General features: G+C 43.6%; 1 protein-coding gene across 1 annotated transcript in view; it reads left to right on the plus strand.

Moving 5' to 3' along the window:
* Mogat1 (monoacylglycerol O-acyltransferase 1) overlaps positions 1-23,147 on the plus strand; it is a 34,003-nt gene extending 10,856 nt beyond the window's left edge. Inside the window, exons 2-6 of the mRNA XM_027397337.2 lie at positions 8,488-8,666; positions 9,385-9,589; positions 12,738-12,912; positions 14,456-14,655; positions 22,921-23,147. Of these exons, the coding sequence (XP_027253138.1) occupies positions 8,514-8,666; positions 9,385-9,589; positions 12,738-12,912; positions 14,456-14,655; positions 22,921-23,075 (888 nt within the window). The 5' untranslated portion in view covers positions 8,488-8,513 and the 3' untranslated portion in view covers positions 23,076-23,147. The remainder of the gene's footprint in view (positions 1-8,487; positions 8,667-9,384; positions 9,590-12,737; positions 12,913-14,455; positions 14,656-22,920) is intronic.
* Positions 23,148-25,535: the final 2,388 nt, after the last annotated feature.

Genomic DNA, 25,535 nt, shown 5'->3' on the forward strand with positions numbered 1-25,535 from the left:
CACACACACACACACACACACACACACACACCGTCTAGGTTGTTTTAATTTTTGAGACAGTGTCTGAGCTAGCCTCTATTTTGAGCCCTAATCTCCTTAGCAGCAAAGTGAAATGGGTATTTGAAGTGTTGCTACTGAGTCAGGTCCTACCCAGCAAGAAAGAGATCAGTAAATGACATAGTATGCAATCACAGTGTCCCCACCTAGCACCGAAGATGACTCAGAAAGAAATCCAAGAGAGAAGAAAGTAAGTCTTCAACCAGAAAAACAAAACAAAAACAAACAAACAAAAACCAGGTTTGCCAACAAGAAGTCATAAATGGCTCTCCTTCCCTTTTCTTACCTAGGAAGACCTTTGAGCACACATTTGCCTTTGCTCAGTAGACTTCCTCTATCAAATTAAATTAATCGTTTAAAACTCGGGTAAAGGGCTGGAGAGATAGCTCAACTGTTAAAATGCTTGCAAGCGTAAGGATCTGAGTCTGGTGCCCAGAATCAGGTAAAAAAAAAAAAAAAAGAGTTAGGGAGGTGACAATGGAGGATTCTGGAGCTTCTTGGATAGTCAGCATAGCCAGTGTAGCCTGATTGGGTGACCCCGAACTCCCAGTAACTATCTCAAAATAAAATAAAATAAAACCTAGGTGGAAGGGTTAGTAGTCTTGAGAAACATGTCTGAGGTTGCCCTCTGGCTACCACATGCATTGCTTTGCACACATTCAGAAACACTATGCAGGTTACTGCTGAGAAGGACTTACAGACAAAAAAAGTCAAGTCCCTCCAGATTATATATAGATCTTCCAGTTTTGTGCCCATATGGAGTCTTGTAATTATATACTACTCGGTTTGTGCTTATTTTGCTTATATCTGTCTTTTTCCCAAGAGTCATTTTCTCTGAGAACAAGATAATGATGACTTGGTGGGCTTCCAGTAAATATGGATTGAGAGAACGAATGAAAGAAAATTACCCAAAACTTGTGACTAAAAAGAAAACACGGGGGGGGGGGTCGCGAGGGACAGAGGGAGGAGAGGAGGGAGGGAGAGGAAAGTGTGGAGACCCAGATCAATAAACTTAAGGTCCACGCCTACCTCCAGCTGGTCCTAACTAACCAATCTAACCATTCCCCAGTTGGGTTTGAAGGAAGGGGTGGGTTTAAGGGCGGATGCTAGAGCCCAGTGCAAGGCCGTCGATTAAACGGACAAATGGTCAAACCGGGGTGGAGACCCAGGCCTTAGCGAGTCAGTAGAAAGCAGGTTGACATTTCCACGGGTCCCCGGAGTCCTGCCTGGTGCTGCGCACGCTGATCCGCAGCACCCTGACTCGGTCCCGCTCATCCTCCCTCACCCTCCCTCCTGCTGGAGCCACTGCCTCCCGGTCGGTCGGTACCGATACTGCGCACCCTGTGGAAAGGCGCTGTCCTCCGGGTGAGACCATGAAGCTCGAGTTCGCGCCACTCAACATCCCGCTGGCGCGGCGCCTGCAGACCGCTGCGGTGCTTCAATGGATTCTAACCTTCGTCCTGATGAGTAAGAGCCCCGCTGTGCCACACTCTGCTCCCGCCCACATTTCTCACTATACTGGCTCCGGGTCAGCCCGATCAGACAGGGCATTCACCTACCATGGTGTGGATTCTTTCTCACTTGTGACAAATAACTTTGCCAACTTTATTTCCCTTCTGCTATGTTCCTTTTCTTTTCTTCCTTTCGTTCTTTCTTGCTTTTTTGATTTTTCATGACAAGGTTTCTTTGTGTAGCCCTGGCCGTCCTAAAACTTTCTGTAGATCAGGCCTGCCTCTGCCTCCCAAGTCCTGGGATTAAAAGCGTGTGTCACTACGCCTTGGCTTTATTTCTAAAGTGAGGTATGCCTTACCTACAATGGAAGACAGCCGGGTTTTAAATATACAGCTGGGTGAATTTGGGTAACTCTACTCTCCCAAATGTAGCCATAGCCCCATCTAGAAAATCGGTGTTATAGAAAGTTGCAGTTTAGTCCCTCAAAAGCTGTCAATTAGTTTCTGGATCCCTTGACTCATAAATGGGTAATTAATGCTTATAGGTATTTAAAACCTGAAGCCTTTGCCACCTCGATCTCAGGACAAACAGCTAGAGATACTTTTCTGCGTTTAGCGTTAACTTTTCCAGTTACATCAGTTCCTGGGTGCAGAATCGAGCTTCTCTGCCTAGAGGCAACTACACGTTTGAATTGGGTTTGTGAGCCTTCTGTTTGGAAATTATACACCCAGGGTGCATTCTGGAATATTCTCAGGCTAAGGCAGTACAGGAACCAGATCTCCATGGACAGCTCTTGGAGGTCTGTCCTTCATGTGTCATGCTTTTGGGAGCGGGGTCGGCGGGGGGGGGCGGGGGGGGGGGAGAAAGAAGAATAACTGAGAGCTTCTATGGCTAAACCTTGCTGAAAGCAGAAATCGTCCATATGGGCTAACATAATGAACCGCACACCGGTTGGGCTAAAGTAATGATAATGACGTTCACTGCATTATGGTTTAGTACATTGGAAGTAGTTTCTTTTGTTCAATGCACTCACAGATCTCAACCGTGATAGTCTATGAGGGTCACTAAAAAGATCTTAAACACTGGGATGCCCAGGCTCCAGCCCTGGTATTTCTAGCTCATTTGTCTTGGAATGCAGCCTTCCCTGAGACTTACAAAAAAACAAAAAGAGAACTAAAACTCCATATATTGTGCAGTCCCTTTTATAGGATATCCAGAGTAGGTGAATCTGGAGAAGTGCAGTGCAGATTTGGGTTGAGGGTAGGAGAAAAGTGGGGGGATACTTAATGGGCACAATGTTTTATTCTGAAGTAACGGAGAAGTTTGGGAACTATATAAAGGAACAGGTTCAATATCCCCAATTTGCTAATCGAAACCCCCAAATCCTCCAGAATAAGACAAAAACAAAAACCCCTGAGCACTGACTGACAACACAAGTGAAAAGCCCACACCTCTGGCCTCGTGAGATTGTTGCAGACAAAGTGCGAGCACACCATGTGCTTCACAATATGTTAGAGGAGGTTGAAAAAAAAAAAAAAACATAAATACGTCTGACCGGGCAGTGGTGGTGCACGCCTTTAATCCCAGCACTCAGGAGGCAGAGGCAGGAGGATCTCTGTGAGTTTGAGTCCAGCCTGGTCTACAGACTGAGTTCCAGGACAACCTCCAAAGCAATACAGAGAAGCCCTGTCTCAAAAAACAACAACAACAACAACAACAACAACAAACACACACACACACAAAACAAAAAACAAAACAAAAAACAAAAACAAAGTCAGGCCATCAGTTCATAGAAGTCAGTGAATTTGGCAGGTGTGAAGACGTCTGTTTTGAGAGCTGTTGAAGTAAATTTTTGTGTTCATCTTTTCTTTGACTTCCAATGTAAGAGAATCAAGTTACTCCGGAGTGCTTAGGGAGATAAAAACAGGAAGGATGCTACCTAGTTACGTAGTTTATATAATGTTCTCTTCTTTCAAGCCAGTTACATGTAGAATATTTAAAAAACTACTGCCTTCTATTTCTGATATAAGCTATGAAGAATGCAAGCAGTATGAAGAACAGGCTTTAACTGAAACAGACTGGACAGCAAAGCATCATGTGACTAAGGTGTTTATACACAGTGAGCTAGTTGTTACTTTTTGTCCCAAGAATAAGTGAAAATGTGGGGAAATACATTGCTACACATTTATAGAGAAAATTTATTAGAAGCCCAAAAAGTCAAAACACAGTCATTGCAATGATTTCATTAAATATAACATTTGTGAAGAAGTTATAAAACCAGACTCATAATACCTAACAGCTGGTATAAGAGTATTCTAATTTTTGAAATTTGGAATGAATAATAACATGTTATCTTCCATGTTAAAAAAAATAACATGATGGCTTGCTGGATAAAGAGTGCTTATTACCTATATAACAAGCCTGACAGCAGTGTGTGCACACCTGTAACCCCAGATCTGTGATGAGCAGATAAAGGGGGTAATTGGGGCTTCCTGGATGCCATCTTAGTGAAGAGCTAGAGCTTCAGATTCCGAGAGAGAGAGACCCTGCCTCAAAGGAATAAGGTGAAAAGGACACCTGACACCCTCCTCTAGCCTTTGTGCGTGCACAGGCACACAGACCTATACACACATGCACGCATGCATACGTCACGAGGAATAAGGCTGATTCTCTCTCTCTCTCTGCTTATTATTTCCCCCCAATTCTTCAAAGTATGATGGCAAGGAAGATTTTGTGATAATGGTTCAGATTTGTCTGTCACTTATTCCAGGCACTTGCCCTCAGCAACCTCTGGAAACAGATGTTGTCATTAGACTATGTATTTTATTTATTTACTGTTTTTGTTTTTATTTTGAGACAAGGTCTCTCTGTGTAGCCCTGGCTGTCCTCTGTAGACCAGGCTGGCTTTGAACTCACAGAGATCTGTCTGTCTGTCTCTGCCTCTCAAGTGTTGGAATTAAAAGTGTGTGCCAGCACTGCCCGGCATGTCATTAGACCATGTATTAATTACTCTGCACTGAGACAAAGTGCCCAACAGAAGTGACTTAAGGGAGGCAGGATTTACCTTGGCTCACAGCTTGAGAAGGTACAGGTATAGTGGCTGAGTCATGATGGCAGGAGCATATGGCTAGGACTTTTTACATCTTAGTGGACCAGATAGATGGCAAGAAGGTTTGAGCCCCATCTAGGGTGGGCTGTAGCCCGCTTCCTCCAGGTAGAGACCACCTCTTTAAAATTCTACAATGTTCCAAAGCAGCACCACCATATGGGGACCCAAGTGTTCAGACACATGAGCCTGCGGGGGACACCCCACATTCTAGCCTGAACACCTACTTCACAGACAGAGGCTTTGAGTCTCAAGAGGTAAAGAAACCTGCACCTGACTAGACAGCTTGGTCAGTGGTGAAGTCTATCAAAGGAAGTCCAAGTGCATCCTCAACACTCCTATGCATATGGAATGTATGGTACCTTAAAGAGACGTGCTGTGTACATTCAAGTGGGACCTGTGCAGCTGGTTTGGGGTGCTCCTCATTTGAAACCAGGAGGTGTTCTGTTTCAAGACCCCCTTTTTGGATCACCCTGCAATTGAAATGAAGTCAGTTTGTTATTGAAGTCAGTTTTTCCATCTTTGTGGAAACAAACCCACATATGAACTCACAACAGATATGTCTAAACTAGTCACGGGGGGACAGTGGTTTGGGTGTTTTGTGGTTTTGCTTGGTGGCGTTATTGTTGTCTTAAGTGCTCAGATTTAGGCATTAGACAGATCCCAGTCCAAATCCTTTGGACATTCCAATTCCAAGGGCATCTGTTTCACAACTGTAGACTAAGAGCAGTGGTGTGAACCTTGAAGGTTGCAAGGAGGAATAGATGAGGTTCCTTATATAAAATGGTGGGAGTTGATTCCCGCCCAATACCTGCTTCTTCCTTCCCTATTTTATCTTAGCTTACCCGATACAACTCTGAATATAGAATGAGGTGTGTTTCTTTTTCTTTCTTTCTTTCTTTTTTTCTTTCTTTCTTTCTTCCTTTCTTTCTTTTTTTGTTTTTTATTTTTCGAGACAGGGTTTCTCTGTGTAGCTTTGGAGCCTGTCCTGGCACTCGCTCTGGAGACCAGGCTGGCCTTGAACTCACAGAGATCTGCCTGCCTCTGCCTCCCAGGTGCTGGGATTAAAGGCGTGCACCACCAACGCCTGGCTGAGGTGTGTTTCTATGTCTTGTAAATCTTTCACACAGCTTACTGAAGTAAACAGAAAATTAATCAAAGGTGGTGAATTCTCAGTACTCCAACATGGGTGGATATAAGTTGAAGTAAGAGGGAATGGCCCTGCTAGGAATGGGAGCAAAGAGCAGCCTCTCTGCCATGCTTCTGAACACACTCTTAGTAGTTCTACAAAGCAGTAAGACAGTTCACAAAAGGAAGAGGCCTCCTCAGCCTTTAGTCTGTTCACATTTAGCATTGCTGACATTGGAGACAAGAAACAAGGTAGTCCTCAGCTACATTCATATGTGTATTTTGGTTAGATCCATAGTGGGAAAAGTGTGTGTTTGTGTGTGTGTGTGTGTGTGTGTGTGTAAATAGAAATAAAATTCTAGTTTGCAAATATATCTCCATGTGTATTCATGTATAGTATATAATAGTCCCTCCTAATCTATGTATTTATATATAGCTTTCACTTCTCTGGTTTTAATTTTTAATTATCTAGTATCAGTCAAGTTCTGAAAATATTAAATAGGAAGTTCCAGAAAGAAAGATTTAATAGCGAATAAATGAATTAATGATTATTAATTATTGAATAATATTTAATATTTGGGTATATTGCTTTAATTGTTCTGTTTCATTACTACTAATCTTGCTAGTCTCTTACTGTGTCAAACTTATTAGTTGAATTTTTAGCACAGATACGTATATGTTGGTAAAAGCATATTATCCTTGGCCTTCACTGCCAGTGGCTTCAGGTAATCACTAGGGGTAACCCTACACGTTGAGCCATAGAGAAGAGAAGGCTGTGATGTCTCAGGGTTAGATGCAGTGGCCGTCACCAAGATGCCTTGATGTATCCTTGGTACAGGACTCTTTTTAACAAGGTTGAACAGGAGGAGACAGGAGTTTGGGGTGTGGAGAGCACTCTAGATAGGAGTCCTCACTGCATTAGAGAAGGCTGAAGCATCATTCCCTAAAGTGACCTGCACTAGTGAACACTCATCATCTACTAGGCTCCAAGCTTTTATTCTGCCCTCGTCTCTCTTCTTGATATATTTCTTCTTATTCATTTCAAAACAGGGGTTTCACTATGTGGTCTAGGTTGGCCGGGAATTCAGTCTGCTTACCTCAGTCTCCCAGGTACATCTATAATATATAAGTTGAACATTTAGAACTGTATTCTTTGGGCCAAGTATGGTGGCACACACCTTTTAATCCTAACATGTGGGAGGCAGAGGTAGGCAGAGCTCTGTAAGTTTGAGGCCAGCATATTCTACATAGTAAATCCATGCCAGCCAGAGATATATAGTAACACCCTGTCTCAAAAACCAAAAGTATACCTTAAACATAATGGGTTATTATAAAGTTATTTTTTTGTTAATATTCAGGTCAAGTTTTCTCCACCCTGCCCCGGCCCTGTATTTTTAAGCAATATTGTTAAGTACATAAACACTGGAGTGGCTCTCACAAAACATAGGAAGCAGTCATAGACACTAGAACCTGAAGTGCTCCCTTTATGCTTGTGGTGGTTTGGATGATAGTGCCCCCAAAAGCTCATTTGTTTAAAAACTTGGTCCTTGGTGCAACTGTTTGGGAAGGACTGGAAGGTGTAGCCTTGTTGGGGGAGGTGTATCACTGCCACCAAGTTTTGAGGTTCTCAAAGCCAAGTGTACCCTCTCTGCCTCTTGTTCGCAGATGGGGGCTCTCAGCCCTTCCTGCCTCCATGCCTTTGTTTCCCAAACAAAGATAAAGACCAGACACAGGTATCTTGTCACTTCAGGAGGGCTCTTAGTCCATGCTGGAAACTGGAGTCTCCAGTTTATTCTAGAATCCTCCTAAATCACTTTCCAACAGTCTGGGTGACTGCAGAGAGCATCTGCCATCAAATCATTCTTTTAACCCTAGTGGTACATCTAAAAACAGTCTCTAGGCACATAGACAAAGACCTCAGCACAGGTGCGACACATTCAGGGCCTAGGCCTGCTCTTTTTTTAAAAGATTTATTTATTTATTATGTATACAGGGTTCTGCCTACATGCCTGCTGGCCAGAAGAGGGCACCAGATCTCATAACGGATGGTTGTGAGCCACCATGTGGTTGCTGGGAATTGAACTCAGGACCTCTGGAAGAACAGTCAGTGCTCCTAACCTCTGAGCCATCTTTCCAGCCCCACCTAGGGTGGTTCTAATGCAAACTCGGAGACATTCTCCACTGAGGCCATGCAATCCTGCAGCAGGTAGCCAGCATCTGCAAGACAATGGAGGTTCAGACTCCAGAAAAATGGAGAAACTTTATAATAGATAATTTTGGTTCCCGACTGGTCATGATGTTTTGTCCCAGCAGTAGAATTATTGGGTTATTATAAATGCTATTCTGTTTCTGACAATAGAGTTCTTGAAAATGGAGGCTGTGGTCAACACCTGCCCTCTCTCTGGGTACATGAACTGTGATGTACAGTCAAAATAGGAAGATAAGATGTCCTAGTGTGGGGCTGGAGAGATGGCTCGACGGCTCAGTTGTTAAGAGCACTGACTGCTCTTCCAGAGGTCCTGAGTTCGATTCCCTGAAACCACATGGTGGCTCACAGCCACCTTTAATGAGATCTGGTGCCCTCTGCTGGCCTGCAGGCAGAAGACTGTATACATAATAAATCAATAAAATCTTAAAAAAAAAAAAAAAAGATATCCTACTGTAGCAAATCGCTTACTTTCCATGACCAGCGGTTGTGAAGCTCCCGATGGACCGATTCCACCTGGCGTTTCCCTCTCTTACAGCACAGGTGTGCATTGGGATCGTGGTGATGTGGATCATATACAACTACTGGTTCCTTTACATCCCATATCTGACCTGGCTCTACATTGACTGGCGAACCCCAGAGCAAGGAGGCAGGAGATCCAACTGGGTCAGAAACTGGACTGTGTGGAGGTATTTTAAGGACTATTTCCCAATTCATGTGAGTAGAACTCTCCTCTAAAGTATTATTGTGAATTGGGAGAACAGTGGGAGTGTGATTTCATCTTGTGTGCCTCTACTTTACTCCTTCCCAGACAGGGTGCGCCTCAGTCCATTTTGTGTTCTTATAAATGAATACCGGAGCTTCAGATCCATATAAAGGAAATTTATTTCTCACAGTTCTGAAATCCAGGGTTGGGGGTTGGGGGGTCCCAATATTAATATTCCAATATTCAACCTCTTTCATCTTGCCCCCATGATCTTGTGGCAGATACAAAAGGCAGAGTAAGAGGGGGCCAGCTTGTCCTTTTAGGAAGAAACCATCCACACCAGCAGTAAGGGTGTTAGTCTCTCTACTCTCTTCCGCTCTCATGGTCTAACCCCCTCTCACGAGCCCTCGAATCCTGCACCGTTGCATGGGAGAATATGTTATCCTTGTTTTGTGGTGATTGACAGGCCGATTCAAATCATCCCAGAGAAAGCTTGCACTTTGGTGCAAGTTAATAAGTGAGTCTTAAACCAGGTTGACAAAGTCTGGAAGGCTGAGTATGGGACCTGGGCTCAGTGAATAGTTTAGAAATGTCAAAATATCCCCAACCCAGGGAAGTCGGATGAATCATGTTCTTGTTTCCCACTGACAGAAGGGGTAGAGGGGAACCTCCTGCTTCCCACTAATGAGGGCCATTCCATGTCCTTATCTCAATGTAAACGTGCTGTAGCTCATCAAAACCCAGGAGCTGGATCCAAGGCACAATTATATATTCGGGTTTCACCCTCATGGAATATTTGTACCCGGAGCCTTTGGAAATTTTTGCACAAATTGCTCAGACTTCAAGAAGCTGTTTCCTGGTTTTACGGCATATCTGCATGTGATCTCGTGCTGGTTCCGGTGCCCGCTCTTCCGAGAATATTTGTTGAGCTTGGGTAAGTGATACAGCCACTGTTCCCTCAGCATTTAGTGACATAGCGCTGTTCCCTCAGTTCAGCCACTGGCCCCATAGCATTCAGTCACTCAGCCACTGTTCCTCAGTGCAGCCACTGTTCCCACAGCATTCAGTAACATAGCTACTATTCCCACAGTGCTCAGTGATACAGCCACTGTTCCTATAGTGCTCTGGGGTGACAACAGGACCCACTTGATTTTATACTTCCTATACTCTGTGGTTCCTCACACCCACTCCTGCCTTCTCTTTTTAAGTTCATCCCAGGTGTTTCCTTTTCTGATAGCAACACAGGAATTTTCAACAAACACTAATCCAGTGGAACAATAAATTGGTGAATGCAGTAAGTATATTCAAATATGGAAAAATAGTCCTGGATCAAATAAGTGAAAATCATATTTTGGAGAGGCACTTTGTATACGTTTATGGATGTTAGAACTGGAAAATGTCTTGCAGTAGCGATAGTGACATAAACTACTCAATTGCTGGCTTTGGCAGCCTAGCTTTATGTGTACCTCCCGGGGCTGTGAATGTTGTCAGTAGTACTGTGTTCATCTAGCATGAACATGGCCTGGTTCTACCCCCAGATCTGTAATGAAAGAAAAGAAAGGAGAGAGGATGGAAGGGAAGAAGGGAGGGGAGAGGAGAGGAGGGATGGCGAGGGAAAGGGAGAGGAGAGGAGGGAAGGGAAGGGAAGAAATAAAAGTCACCCCTCAATAGCCTGGTCCAGAACAGCCAGCACTACACAGACAAACCCCGTTTCACAAAAAAGAAAGAAAGGAAGAAAGAAAGAAAGAAAGAAAGAAAGAAAGAAAGAGGCAAAAAAGTAAACCCCTCTGCAATTCTACTACTTGATTTGGTTTGGTTTTGTTGTGGTTTGCTTTTTTGAGACAGAACCTCACTCTATAGCCCAGGCTGGCCTTCTGGCCCTGAATTCCTGACAGTACTGCTGCTAACTCTCAAATTCCGAGATTGTAGGTGTGTGCACTGTTCCTGTGAGTCAATGGAATACTCTTTAATCACTGATTCTGAGAGCAGATCCAGCCGGAAATGCTTCAGGAATGCTATGTAAACATATAAAGAAGCCTAGGCTCATGCCAACATCCTTCATTCAGTTCTAGAGACTCTAGTTGCTTTTCCAGCCTGATTGGATTTTTGACTGTGTACTTCAGTAGCTTACAGAATATTTTACAGTTGTCAAAATTACGTAGGGTGGTTATAATTACCTTTGCAGCTCCTGAGTATAAAGATAGCCTTTTTAGAAAAAGTATAACCTCAGTATCTATTAGTGACTTAGTTAGGGAAAGATTTTCCATTGCCTTCCAGGTAGTCACGGCTTCCTATATAGTCACTTCTGTCATTATATATCAGTTTGGAAGTCATTACAATACAGAGCACTAGGATCTGTGCTAGCTTTGCAGGGACTGTGCCTATTTGTGGCCTCAAAAGCCGAACTCAGTCCCGTGAGTGCTGCAGGGCACACTAGAGGGCGCCCTATCCACCAAACTACTGCATGATCTACCATATGGCCTCTAGAGGGCACTCTAACACACACACACACACACACACACACACACACACACACACACACACACAAAGAAAATTATGTTTTTCTTCTTGTGTGGTAGACATTGGGTTATTTTTATAAAAGGAACAAAATTAAGGATAAATTTCCAATTTCAATTTCGAAAAGGTCACAGAAATAGATTTTAAATTTACTTTTTGCTGATTCAAAATATAATCACCAGTAAATCTGGGTACTTGAGAACAGGTGTGACAGAGACAGCCAGGCATTCGGCTCTCCATCATCAGACACAGTCTCAGAGTCTTTCTTAATATAGTGATCACAGCCATTCCTGTTTGCTAGAGTTAGTACTGATCTAACTAATTTGTGTATTCTATGTCATCATTGTCCTGATTATTTATCTTTTGAGACAGGGTCTCTCTGTAGCCATGGCTGCCCTAGCACTTGCTGTGTAGACCAGACTGGCCTTGAACTCACTGAGAGTCACCTGCTTAGGTGTGTGCCACCACACTGACCATTATTGGTGTATAGTATCACAAAATGGTTCCTTTTGCTGCAGCCTTCATGTCTTGAAAGCTAAATGGGAGGCAGAGGCAGGACAGAGAAACCTCTGTTTACACAGTGCTCTCGTGGTAGAAACCCAGAAGGGAACAATGTTTGATAGTGTACCAAGACTTCGTGTTTGATTCGTCTTCAGGTCGGCAGCAGCTGTATATATCAATATTATCAGTATCTGATATTATGAGCAGGTGTTCAATAAAGGAGATTTGCACAACAGATTGATATTTCAACATGGATGACTGAATGGGTGACGGAATCTTCTGTCTTGATCGTTAATGTTAGGACAGGTACATGCTCTGAAGAATAACTTGATATGTTAGGTTTGGAGACATGAACTTGAGGTGTCTTTGAGCTGTCAAAGTGGAGACTTCCATTGGGCCATTGGCGATGTGACCCTGGAAGCTGAAGGATATATTCCGGGAGATGAGTTTCACAGAACTCAGCTCACATAAGTGGTGGTTAAGTTCATGGATGTAGAAGACAATCAAAATAATGCAGGAGCTCTTAGAAATAGTAGTTTACAGAGTAGGCTGGAAGTGGAGCCTAGCAGGGCACAGGAAGTGGCCAGAAGAGAGCTAGAAGGGTCATGTGTCAAGACCCAGGGGGCTGTCTTTACAGAGAAGAGAGGCCTCATTTCTCACTTGGGTTACTCTAAGCTAAATGACATGTCTTGAACTCAGGGAAAGTTCAGGGACATCCACACAAGGTCATATTCTTTCACCCTCTCACCCATCAGGGCCTGCCTTTTCTCTCAAGGGCCGGTCAAAGCCAATGCGACATGTAACCCAACACATTGGAAGCTGAGGTGCAATGATCGCCATGAGTTTGATTTGAGCTTAGGCTAGTGAGTTGAGGGCCAGCAAGTCTAGTGTGACCCTGCAGAGAAAAAGATAGACAGAGACAGAGCAAATGAGTCATTCAGAACCTTATATTCTCTAATAGCAGGGAACCATAATAAAACCATCACTATTGCTGTAGAATATTATTTTAAAAAATAATTCTTCAGAAGCAATGGCTAGTTATAATTTCTATTTGTTTGACTAAGGGTCGGTTTCTGTTTCTAAGAAGAGCATATCCCATGTATTGAGCGAGGACAGAGGTGGGAACATTTCTGTCATTGTCCTTGGGGGTGCAAAGGAGACACTGGAGGCCCACCCAGGAACCTATAACCTATATATCCGCCAGCGCAAAGGATTTGTTAAGATTGCCTTGACTCATGGGTAAGTGTTTTTTGTTTTTGTTTTGTTGCTGTTGATGTTGTTTTTCCAGTTTTGTTGAAGACAGGGTCTTGTTACATAGCTTATGCTGGCCTGGAACTCATCATGTAGCTCAGGCTGACCTCAAACTTGTGGTGATCCTACTGCTAAGCCTGCCAAGTCCTGGGATTGCAGGTATGAGTCACCTTACCTGGCCTAGTTAAGTGGCTATTTGTTTAGGGTAAGTATATTTTAAAAGGATAAGACATTAAATGAGCACAAATAATAATAATAATTGTTCTAGTCCTTAAAGAACATTCTCCAAGCCAATGTTCCAATAAAGACAGGTGTATGGGTTCTTGGGAATGGAGGAGGAGCTTTCTGCCAAGGCAGCTGGAATGTCCCAGCATGCAGCAGTTAAAACAACAACAGTAGACATAAAATTGTACATATTTATTGTAAATTTACAACAAAATGAATAGAAGCCAATGAAAAGAAAAGCTTACCTCAAACTTGACTTTCTACAGAATAGAATTCTGACCATGGCTAGCTTGCTGAAGCACTTCCTAGAGATGTCAATACAGCTTGAAGTGTTTTGAAGTTTGTGCAGCTTTTGTGTTTCAAATGTGGATTGAATACAGCATGGGAAGGGTTGGATGCTATAGTAGTTACTTTTCTCATTGCTGAAAAAATGCCTGATTAAAGCAGTTTGGAGGGGGCTGGAGAGATGGCTCAGCAGTTAAGAACACTGGTGGCTCTTCCAAAGGACTCATTTTCAATTCCCAACACCCACATGGCAGCTGTATCTGTATTTCCAGTTTCAGGGTTTCTGACAACCTCACACAGACATACATACACTCAGGCAAAATACCGATGGACATAAAACAAAATAAATTGAAAGCAGATTGAGGAAGGAAGGATTTATTTGGGCTCCCTGTCTCAGGGGATACAGTCCATCTTTATAGGGAAGGCATTTTGGGAGCAAGAAGCTGCTGGTCATGTTGCACCCACAGTCTACAGGTAGAAAGCAATGAACTCAGCCCACTTTCTCAGCTCACTTTCTCCTTCCCCCCTCTTTATTCAATATAGGATCCCAGCCCATGGGATGTGACCACTCATACTCAGGGTTCATCTTCCTCTCTTCGTTTAAAACATTTCCAGAAACACCTTCACAGACACACCCAGAGATATGTCTCCTAGGGGGTTCTAAATCCAGCCAAGTTGACCATGAAGATTCAATGTCACTGGCACATTTACAATTTGGGAGGTTTTCTTGAAAGTAAATTATTTAAATTCATATCCTTGAGGCTAGAGAGATTCAATGGCTCAACTTTAGACAGTGCAATTATGAAGACTGGAGTTTTGATCTCAGCACCCACAAAACAAGCCAGGCATCCTGCAAACACACATGGCCCCAGCCCTGAGGGAGAGACACTTTCTTTCAGCCTCTAAGCATGTACACGTGTGTGCACTTGCCAACACATTTGTGCACATACTTACACAAACAGCCGAGCAAACATTTGGCATCAATTTGTAAAATCTGTGTCCTTCCTTTCTGTTACTTCAGGGCCAGTTTGGTCCCAGTGTTTTCTTTTGGTGAAAATGAACTTTTTGAACAAGTTAGCAACCCTGAAGGCTCGTGGCTTCGAACCGCACAAGATAGACTGCAGAAATTAACGGGGTTTGCCTTGCCACTGTTCTATGGCAGAGGAATTTTCCAGTACAACTTTGGTATAATGCCCTATCGGAAACCGATCCACGCCATTGGTATGTACATAAAATAAATAAAATTATCTTACCCCGTACACTGTTTACTGTTATTGTCTAGGTGCTAATCATTCAAAAGAAGTAACCTTGAGCTTGGGCTTCCTAATATCTTAGACCAGTGGTTCTCAACTTTCCTAATGCTGTGGCCCCCTTAATACAGTTCCTCATATTATGGTGAGCCCTAACCATGAGATTATTTTCCTTGCTACTTCATAACTAATTTTACTACTGCTACGAACCATAATGCAAATATCTGTGTTTTGCGATGGCCTCAGTTGACCCAAGTGAGAGGGTCGATCAGCCCCCGAAAGGGGTCTCACACGACCCATGGGTTGAGAACCACTCTTAGACCTTAACTGAATTTAACCATGGTATGCTCATCTAATGAACTGTCTCTATTTCACATTTGTGTAGGTGTTGGTTACCTTGGGTAATTCCACTGTTGAAGTAGAATCCAAGTTTAGACGTGAAGTCTCTAGTGCTCCTTAGTGAACCTGTTTCTCTGTTCTTGCCTATAGCACAATGGTTGACTGATAGACAAAACACCTCGGAGGCTAACAGCCACATACCCCCCACCATCAGTTTCTTCCTAAAAGCATGCTTTGTGCCACTACCTATGCTTGTATATGCTCTGTATCAAATTTATAAAAGGCTTGTGTTTGAATGACTAGAGATGGGGAGAAGAGATGGAAAAGAAGGAGGCAGAGCCCAGCTCATGCTGTTCCTGTAGTGTCACCTGCTTAGGGACCCAGGGTCAAGGCCAGCCTGAGCAACACCCAAAGCGGTCTCAAAAAGAAAACAAATAAATAAGTGGTAGAAGTGAAATGATTTCCTTCTGAGGCTTGGAAGAGACGGGGAAGTTGAAAATAAGAAAATCCTGAACCATGAAGAGTTACCCAGAGCTTTGCATTTTATATGGAATGGAAATAATATTTTTGCCACCATAACTAGTAACTAAAATCTGAATACAGCGACTTTTAAAAAAAAATATTAGTTTCCCTGGAAGATGATTTCCTTCATTTCTTCTTCTCCTCTTCCCCCCTCCTCCCCTTTCTTTTTCATAACAGAGTCTCAAGTAGCCCAGGCTAGCCTGGAACTCACTATGTAGCCATGTGATCTTGAACTTCTAATCCTTCTGCCTCCACAGGAACCCCTTCTGCTAGGAGTATACACATAGCATTTTCTGCTGTTGGTTTGTATGAGCTTTGCAATTCAGATGTAGTTACACGGTGCTATTTTTAGCTGCCATATTTGACTCAGATGGAATGCAGCAGCCTGTTGGTTAGTTACTAGGGGAACACAGAGATGCTTTTCAGAGTACAACTGTACTTTCATGGTCCACTGGCTCATTTCTTTGGCATCATATCAGTTAATCACTTTTGTTCCCTTATGTTATGCTGTTGATCTGAGGGAGAGATACAAGTTATGAGTTGGGGAATAAGTTTAATTAGATGTAGTGCATATGCTCACATAAAATTGTGAATACTGAAAATAGAGGACATTCTATTGAGTTAAAGGATTGTTGTTATTATCTCATTGCATTAACTTTTTCTTTTAAGTCAAGTGGCTTCGGTATCAGTTGTAGTTAGATTGTGCCTTTCCTGACAAAGTCAGAGTCAAATGTGAGCTAGCTGTCAAGATGCTTTCACTCACAGTGTGCACGGTGCTTCTTTGGAAGACTCAAAATGAGGGGACATTCCCTTGACATATCCCCCTGCTTACTCCCCAGGGTTCTGAGTCTACGGTATCTCCAGCGGCCTGTTATTTTTTGAAACCTTTAAGTGAAGATAATAATATGAACATTTCATAAAGGCCCAGTTGTCATAATCGTAGGACAACAGAGGGGGAGTCAAAAATTCCAAACAGCCTGACTTGTGGGAACCAGACCAAGCATAGGCCTGTAATCCCAATTCATAGGGATTCATACAGCTGAGGCAGGAAAATCACAAGTTCAAAGCTGGCCTGGGCTGCAGAGTGAGTTCAAGGCCAGCCTGGACATAAGCTACATGGCTAGATAGATTCTATGTAGCTTAGTGGTAGAGGACTCACCTAGCATGTGAAAGACAGATTCAGTTCCCAGTAATGCAAGAAGGAAGGACAAAAAAGAGGGAGGGAAGGAAGAAGAAAGAAATAAGGAGGAAGGGAGGGAGGGAGGCGTGGGTTCTTGGTAGGCATGTCACAGTGACTTGTGGCTAACACAGCCCCAGCTGTACACAGATTGATATTGGTAAAGAATCCTCATCAGGCATCATTTGGATAGGTTGAGGGAGTGGTGAGGTTTGAAGTCTGACTCTGAGTTACTGTGTTTCCTTTTCTCACGGCTTAGGTTTTTCAGTTCTAAGAGAGAAGGTACGTATAACTGGCCTATCTTCTCTTGCCCTTCTCCAGGGATCACATGTCACGATGTGTGTAGAGCCGTGCCACCCCAGTGCTGGGAGCGGGAGGCAGATGCACAGGGCACTCAGAGCCTTCCTGACCAGTTTGCTGAGAGTTTCGGGTGTGTTGAGCTTTCCTTGAGCAGGGATTCCTGCCAAAGTGTTAACCTGAATCAAAGTGTGAGGAAATAGACAAATGGTTCATAAAAAAAAAAAAAAGTCTCAGTGTCTGGAATAACAGAGAGGAAGAGACACTCAGAAGAAACACACAGCTGTCCCGGGTTAGAGAAGCAGATGCAAACATGGCTAATGAAGCCGTTGGCAGAGTTTTGGATGTGGATTATGTGTAAAATGTCGCATGATGGCACGTCTCCGTGGGTGTGCTCGTGACGATGTGTAGGATACTGTTCTCCTTCTTAGAAAATAAAATAGTCAGGGATGATTCACGTGACTGAGTTAGTGCCATCCATGCTGTACTTTCAGATGCTGTCAGAGATTAAAAAGCAGGCCTGGCATAGTGCTGCATGTCTACAGTCCCAGCATTTGGGGGGCAGAGGCAGGGAGATTGTTTCACGTTTAAGGCTAGCCAGGGCTACATATAAGATCCTGCCTCAAAACCAGACAAATGAACAAACAAACAAAAGCCAATACTTGGTTGGTAGAATGCTTGTCTAGCAAGCACAAAGCTTAGATCTAATTACCAGCATAAAACGGGTAGAGTGGGTAAATACCTGTAATCCCAGCACTTGGAAGCTAGAAGCAAGAGGATCCAAAGTTGATGGCCATTCTCTGCTACATAATGAGTTCAAGGCCAGCCTAGGCCAAATGAGACCTTGTCTCAAAAGAAGTTAAAAAAGATAATAATCCCTATATATGTTAATATGTTTATTCATACAAAGCACACATGAATGGTTGAAAGTAGATAGGGGATGTGATGCAAGTGCTCATGGTATCCTTGATATTTTAAATAAAAAAGATAAGGAAACAGGTTTTATTTTAATTCCAATCCACCATATACTGGTCGGGGAAGCACAGGCTAAGTAAGGAATTCCTGAAATTGAAGGAAAGGAAGGGAATGCAATTTGTTTCACTTGTAAAACAGGAGAGATTAAGAGAGAGAATGATGACCTGAGGATGAATGCAGAGAAGGTAAAACTCTCCCTCTGTGGTTTTAGCATTTCCAGCAGGGCCCAAGCTCTCACTGGTGGGAGCCAGTGAGAAAAGTACTCAGACTTCCCATGTGTGAAGGAGCCCCACGGAAGAAAAGGACTCAGAAGTGGATAGGGGACAGGTAGTGGATAGGTAGTTATGGAAAAGTAGATAAAGTGTACTAAACACAGAGACTAAGGACAGGAAAGAGGCTAAGGACAGCGGTGGTGGCTCACACCTTTAATCCCAGCACTTGGGAGGCAGAGGCAAGCAGATCTCTATGAGTTTGAGCCCAGCCTGGTCTACAGAGTGAGTTCCAGGACAGGCTCCAAAGCAACACAGAGAAACCCTGTATTGGAAAACCAAAAAAAAAAGAAGAAGAAAAAAAAAAAAACAGACAGTTGTTACAGGGTCTGCAGGCGCCTCTCTTGGCTAACTTTCCCTGTGTGATGAAAACACTATTTTTTCCTGGTACAACATACTAACTGCTCAATGAAGGTTTGTAAGCATATGTACCTCCATGCACACAGAGCACACAGAGCACACATATGCATGCATGCACATACATTGGCCATCCTTTGAGCATCCATCAGAGACTGGGTCTGAACTCGGTTCTTCCAGCTCCCAAGTTTCTCCACAACCCCACTTGCTCACATACTGCTCACCTGTTCTTTCTGGGGATCTTTCTACATGAGACCAGACTAGGAGAGTTTTGCCTGATGTGATGGCACAAGTTTGTAATCCCAATGCTTGAGAGACTGAGGCTGTTTGAGGCCTGCCTAGGCTGCTTAGTGAGTTCAAGGCCCACTTGCATACACAGAGGGACTGTGTCTAAAAGCAAAATAACCCATGCGGGTTCTGAACTCAATGGAATATTTCTAGCTACAGACAAACAGACTAAAGATGTTTTTATTTTGGGAGATCTATTCTTTACTTCCATGAGAAAAAAAATAGCATTTATTTCCATCACCTCCTGCTGCTGTCTGTACTAGCCCAGGAAACTCCTTGTCCTCTATCCTAAGTGCATATTGCACAACTGTAGCATAGGAGCAAGATAGGGATCCTTGATGCCATTGTCCCATGGGCTGGGCTTTTCCTATTCTCTATCCCAGATAAACTTAGCACCCCCCATAAAGATGAATAGGACTGCCATGGAAGGACACGGATGAGCAGCCAAACTCGAATTATTGCACAAAACCAAAAGCTGCAATATTGGAGCATGGCGGCTACAAGGTAATGAGAGCTTGGAACACACCGGGTGGGTTTTGTCCTCCATTTTTCTGAGACAGGGTCTCACTCTGTAGCCCAGGCTGGTTTGGATCTTGATCCTTTCTCATCTGTGAAGCAAAGGCAGTTGTGGTAACCTCCTGTCTTTGCTAGGGTTTCTATTGCGGTGATGAAACACCATGACGAAAAGGCAAATTGGGAAGAAAAGGGTTTATTTAGCTCACACTTCTAGATCATAGTCCTCCATTGGAGGAAGTCAGGACAGAAACTCAAGCAGGGTTGGAACCTGGAGACAGGAACTGATGAAGAGATCATGGAGGGGGGCTGCTAACTGCTTGCTTCACTGGGCTTGCTCAGCCTGCTTTCTTATAGAACCTAGGACCACCAGCCCAGGGATGGCACCACCTCTACCCTGGACTGGGCCCTCCCCCACTAATCACTAATTGCAGAATTGCTTAATAGCTGGATCTCATGGAGGCATTTCCTCAGCTAAGGCTCCTTCCTCTCTGATGGCTAGCTTGTGTCAAGTTGACACACAAAACCAGCGAGTACACCTCCCTAGATTGTTCTAGCATTCGGTTTCATGACATCTGCTAGACACCCATAAGCATTAATGTTTCCAGTATGAGCTCAGTTCAATTTCAAGAAGCAAGAGTCAAAGTGAACCCGTAAAGGAGCTTGCTCCCACTGCTACTGGTTGGGCAGTTTTCACTTCATAGCTACTAGATTAACTTCCTTGAATTTTTAGTCTTAGTCTTGAAGATCAAATTTTTTGCTTTGTTATCTCAGCTTATCCCTAAATAGCAATGGAAATGTTTTTTGTCCTCTAATAAGAATGCCAGGCTGTTGTTCATTGTTTCTGCTCCTTTGGCTTTTTAAGGGGCTCACCATCCAGCTCTCAAATAAATCACATTCAGAATCTTATTCTTTCTTGTGAATGCCTGGCCTTAGCTCAGCTTATTTCTAGCCAGCTTTCCTTAACTTAAATTACCCATCTATCTTTGCCTCTGAACTTTTTCCTTTTCTTCTGTATATCTTACTTTCACTCTTACTCCCTAGGTGACTGGCCCCTAGTGCCCTCCTCTCCTTGTTCTCTTGTTCCTTCTATTTATAATCTTTGCCTGCCGCTGGGCTGTCCTCTCTTCTGCCTTCCTATTGGTTGTTCAGCTCCTTATTGGACCAATCAGGTTTTCGTTGTTGGTGGTGGTTTTTCAAGACAGCCATGGCTGTCCTAGAACTCAATTTGTAGACCAGGCTGGCCTCAAACTCTTCCTAATCAGTTTTTATAGACAGGCAAAGTAACACAATTTCACAGAATTAAACAAATGCAACATGAAAAAAATTCAACACATCTTTGCATCACTAAACAAATGGTCCATAGCATATCCAATATAACACATCTTAAACTAATATTCCACAACAGTAGGCTTAAATATTAACTTCCTGGGAGTTGGGGAGCAGGTTTGGAACTTTTAGCATCTCAGAGAAAGACAAGTGGGCTATGGGCATCTTACAAGAGGTGGTCTTATGATTAATTCATTAGTAAAGGGTGTATCTGAGTGCCTTGAAGAACCCACTGAAATTTAATGAAACTTAACAAAAAGGGAATAGGACTGCACTTAGCCATGGTGTCTTAGGAAAGAAGAGCCCTGATTCAGAGGTCACAAGTGTGTGACACTAAGCTGGGAGCAGCTCGCTGGCTGGACAGGCTTAGACAGCAACGGCTCGCTATCAGTCCCCGCTGCATCCTGCACCCTCACTCTGGCCTCTCTCACTGAGACACTCTCACTAGAAACTAGAGCTAGTCCCATGAAACTAGAGTTTACCGGTCAATCTGGATACAGGTTTCTCAGTTTTCTTCCCTCAAAGTTCAGAACTGCCAAGAAGCTTTGAGAACCTCGAGGTGTACTCTATCATCCCATGCACAGGAAAATTTAGGCCAGAGAGAAAAGTAAGATAGATCCAGGGTATCCCAAGGCTGCACTAGAACTCCGGATCCCCCTTGCCTCTGTCTCCTGAGTGCTAGAACTACGGGCATGCACCAGCTCATGTGGTTTATTTCCTCCGGTTCTCTCTGCTGTGTATCAAGGGACTGAGGTCTACCGCGCAGAAATTTGACTTCCAAAAGACCAAAGAAACCTGTCCACGAGCGTTTGGAGGCTCCGTCTGTTGAAACACTCAGCAGTTTCCGGTGTGGGTGTGTCACTCCTTTCTCTGCGCCCCTCAAACTCCCATATGCATGCTCTTTAGGGCTTGCTGCCTGCTCTCTTCCTTCGCGTTTGTTCAGTTTTTTTCTTAAATAACCACCTTCTGTTACTGGCACGATTTTACCCTTGTACGTAGCTTGGAGAAAGACAAAGGAGGTCCCTCCCGATGTAAACTCCCATTTTCCCCTTACAGTCACATGCACAGGCCTCACGCCCAAGATAATGACTTTAGAAGAAGCAGTTTCCAACAAGGATTGAAGTCGATCACCCTGCTTATCCGGGCCTTGGAGCAGTAGCAGTATCGAGCCAGCAGATGGCGCAGTGTATACAGGCGCCAAAGACTTGCATTTCTGAACACTCTTTAAGGCTGCTTATTATATAAACACCTTTTAAATATGTGCAGAAACCTCCAGGTTTATTTACAACTAGTCGGCATTTTTATAATTACACAGATGAAGTAAATGCTCTTTTCTTTGTGGAACACTCAGGATACAGATAAGACGAACCTTTCCCTATCTCTTTCTCCCTTCCCAGAGGGAAATGCTGATCTTTCCAGATTTTCCTTCTATGCACTAAAAGTACTCGCACCTAGAAATATATTTTTTCTGGCAGATAGTGCCACACTTAATTTTGCAACTTTTCTTTGACATTTTAGACATTATGCGTCCCGAGTTATTTATTTCTTTTTAAAAGATAGCTGCCTAGGGTTCCAGTGAATAATGTCACTCAACTTATGTAACTGCTTTCCTCTTGAGCTGTGGTTGCTTTCAGTTTTTGTGATTATATGACTTTCTGTCTTACAGATGCTTCGCATAGGAAAGTGTCACATATTCCTACAGATATGTGACACTTTCGATTGTTTCGAAAGGTTAAAAAAGAAAAGAAAAGAAAAGAAAGAAGAAGAAATGAGTCAGAATAGAGGGATGCCGCGTGACCTGAGCACTTCAGTCAGTCATAATAAGAACACTGTGGTCTGGCTGTCAGCTGTGCCTAGGAGAGAAGGAGGGTGACGTGGCAAAGCCTCCTCTGCTCACAGCTGCAGCCCGCGGGTACAGCAGCGCATTTGACTCAGAAGTCAAACCACAGGAGAATGACAGCCCAGTGTCTGCTGAGAAGGGAAACTCTATTTGCTGTCAAGTGCGATGGTGTGACTGAGGCAGGCAGCCAGTGAGCTGAGGAGAGGACTGGAGCCAGCGGGCTGGAGGGATGTGGATTGGCAGCCCAGCCCTCAGACGCCCACTGGAGACATGGGCTGTGGCCCAGCGGTGGTTGTTCCTCGAGGGTGATGCGTGTTCTGTTTTTCACAGTTGGCCGCCCCATCCCTGTCCAGCGGACTCCAAACCCGACCCCAGAGCAGACTGAACAGCTGCATCAGACCTACATGGAGGAGCTAAGGAAACTATTTGATGAGCACAAAGGGAAGTACGGTATTCCAGAACACCAAACTCTGGTTTTTAAATGACTCTCCCCCGCAAGGCATAAAGGAAGACAAGAGAGCGCTGTTGAAAAAAAATAAATATTTTAAATAAGTTCACTGTGGGTTTCTTTGTTGGACTGTAGGGTCGAATTGCAGCTGAAAGGTATTAGTAATGGAGACAGCTGCTGTTATTTTATACTGTGATAAAGAAAAATACAGCAAATGGAAGCCCCGGGTTTAGCCTAGTGGTAAATGCTCACCTTCAATGGGCAAGGCCCTAAGTTGGCTCCTTAACACTGGTAAACAAAAATACAGTAGATGATCACAGTAGATAGGGTTACAGATGATGTCATCTTAAAACCTTCTGAATTTAGGCAGACTGGATCACTCTTCCGGTTCCTAAAAGTGTTAGGATTGATTATCATGTGCTCAGAGCAAAAGCAAAATACCAACTTCAGAGAGCCTCCAGACCCTGAGCACCACTGTGGCTTGGGGTGGGGTCTTCTCCGAGTGTGGCAGCAGATGATCGGACACAGCTGAACACTTAGAGACCGTGTAACTTGTCATATAAGAGAGCAGAGAGGCAGGACTCACTCAACTTGAACACATTTGTTGCTGACTAACACCAGTTTTAATCAGTGCTTTTGTCAGATCAGTGCTTTTGGTTTGGGTGGGTGTTTTGTTGTTGATTTTGGTTTTGTTTTGTTTGGGTTTTTTGTTAGTATGTTTTGTTTTTATCAGTGCAGAATTATGCCATTTTTGAAGCAGGATGAGGCGGACACTTGGAGTCCCGTATGGACGAGAGCCTGTGTCATTTCTCTTCATGTATTTGCAATGGAAAAAGCAAGCGTATTTGGAAGATGCCATCCTCCCTGTTTTAGAACATGTCAGAGGGTTGCTGGAGATATGTTACACAATAGAAGAACTTGTCATTTTCTTCCCCTGGTGGCCTTTTCACTTAAGACAAGCTCTGAAAGAAAGTGCCCTCTCTTCTGAGTACTGCCCAGCTAAGCTGACCAGAGTCCAGTCTTCTCCATTTGCTGATATCTCCCTGGTACCTGGCACAACTGGGGGCAATCGGAGGGTATAAAATAAGTACTTGCCCAGTGGGTGTAACAAATAACTTTGCTATAATGTGAAGACTTTACTGAAGCTATTCCATAGTAATGAAGCCAGTTATAAGCCAAGATCCACATGAAATAGGAAAATTTCCTGTTATCTAATTGGCCCACAACAATAACCAACAATCCTATGCATTGTTATAAGCAAGTCAGGTTTCTGCTATTTAGTCACTTGGTATTAGGTAAGAAGAATGGCACTAAAAACAATGTCCTTTCCAAAACGCCTCCAGTGCGGGATGTTTGCTTCTTTGTCTCCTGCACGGTTGCTACTAGTAAGTCCATCCAATCACAGTTCTTTCCTATATTCCTGTATTTACAGGCTTCAAGTTTTGATTTTTAACCCTAAAAAGCAATGGAGACTTCTTTTCTTTTATTAGCCATCTAATAAGAATGCTAGTCTTAAATATTAACTTCCTGGAGATTAGAGGGTGGGGTTGGAACTTTCAGCATCTTGGAGAAGGACAAGTGGGTTATGGGTATCTTATAAGAGGAGGTCTTATGATTAATTCATTAGAAAAGGGTGCATTTGAGTGCCTTGAAGAACCCACTGAAATTTAATGAAACTTAACAAGAAGGGACTGAATTTAGCCTTTGTGTCATTCTTAGGAGAGAAGATGCCCTGGTCAGAGGTCACAAGCCTATGACAGTAAGCTGGGAGCAGCTCGCTGGCTGGACAGGCTTAGAAAGCAATGCCTTGCTATCAGTCCCCGCTACATCCTGCACCCTCACTCTGGCCTCTCTCACTGAGACACGCTCACTAGAAACCAGAGCTATTTCTATGCAACTACAAGTTTACCTGTCAATCTGGGTATAGATTGCAAGCATGAGACCTTGAGCTCTCAGCATCCAGAATGCACATAAAAAGTCAGGCATGGTGGTGTGTGCTTGGAATCCCAGCCCTGAGGAGAGAAAGACAAGTGGACCCCTGGAGCAGCCAGGCAACCAACTGATAGATCTCAATTCAGAAAACATGGTGGGCAGCACCCATGGAAGGACAGTGGAGATTGTCCTCTGGCCTCTAGGCACATGCTACACATGTACACATGTGTCCCCATGCATGTATCTGTACACCCATGCATACTGCACACAAAAAAATCATGCCACACAACAGCAAGAGTTGGAAAGTATTTCACATAGGAGAAGAACATGATCCTTCCAGTTGTTCCGAATGGGCAATCCATTACCCCAAAGCTTTGGAATCCATTATTTTGCCAAAGCAGAGCCTTTAAGACCCATGAATTACAGACCCACAAATCCATCTTTTAGAGAAGTTTCTCCAAAGCCCAGGATCATAATTTCTCGGTTTCAAGGAGGCCTGAATTTTAATACCACATTTAGTGAAGAGACCAGGCTGATGGTCCATCACCAGTTGCATTATCCAGTA

Source organism: Cricetulus griseus, chromosome 2 (assembly GCF_003668045.3).
Source record: "Cricetulus griseus strain 17A/GY chromosome 2, alternate assembly CriGri-PICRH-1.0, whole genome shotgun sequence".
Taxonomy (NCBI): domain Eukaryota; kingdom Metazoa; phylum Chordata; class Mammalia; order Rodentia; family Cricetidae; genus Cricetulus; species Cricetulus griseus.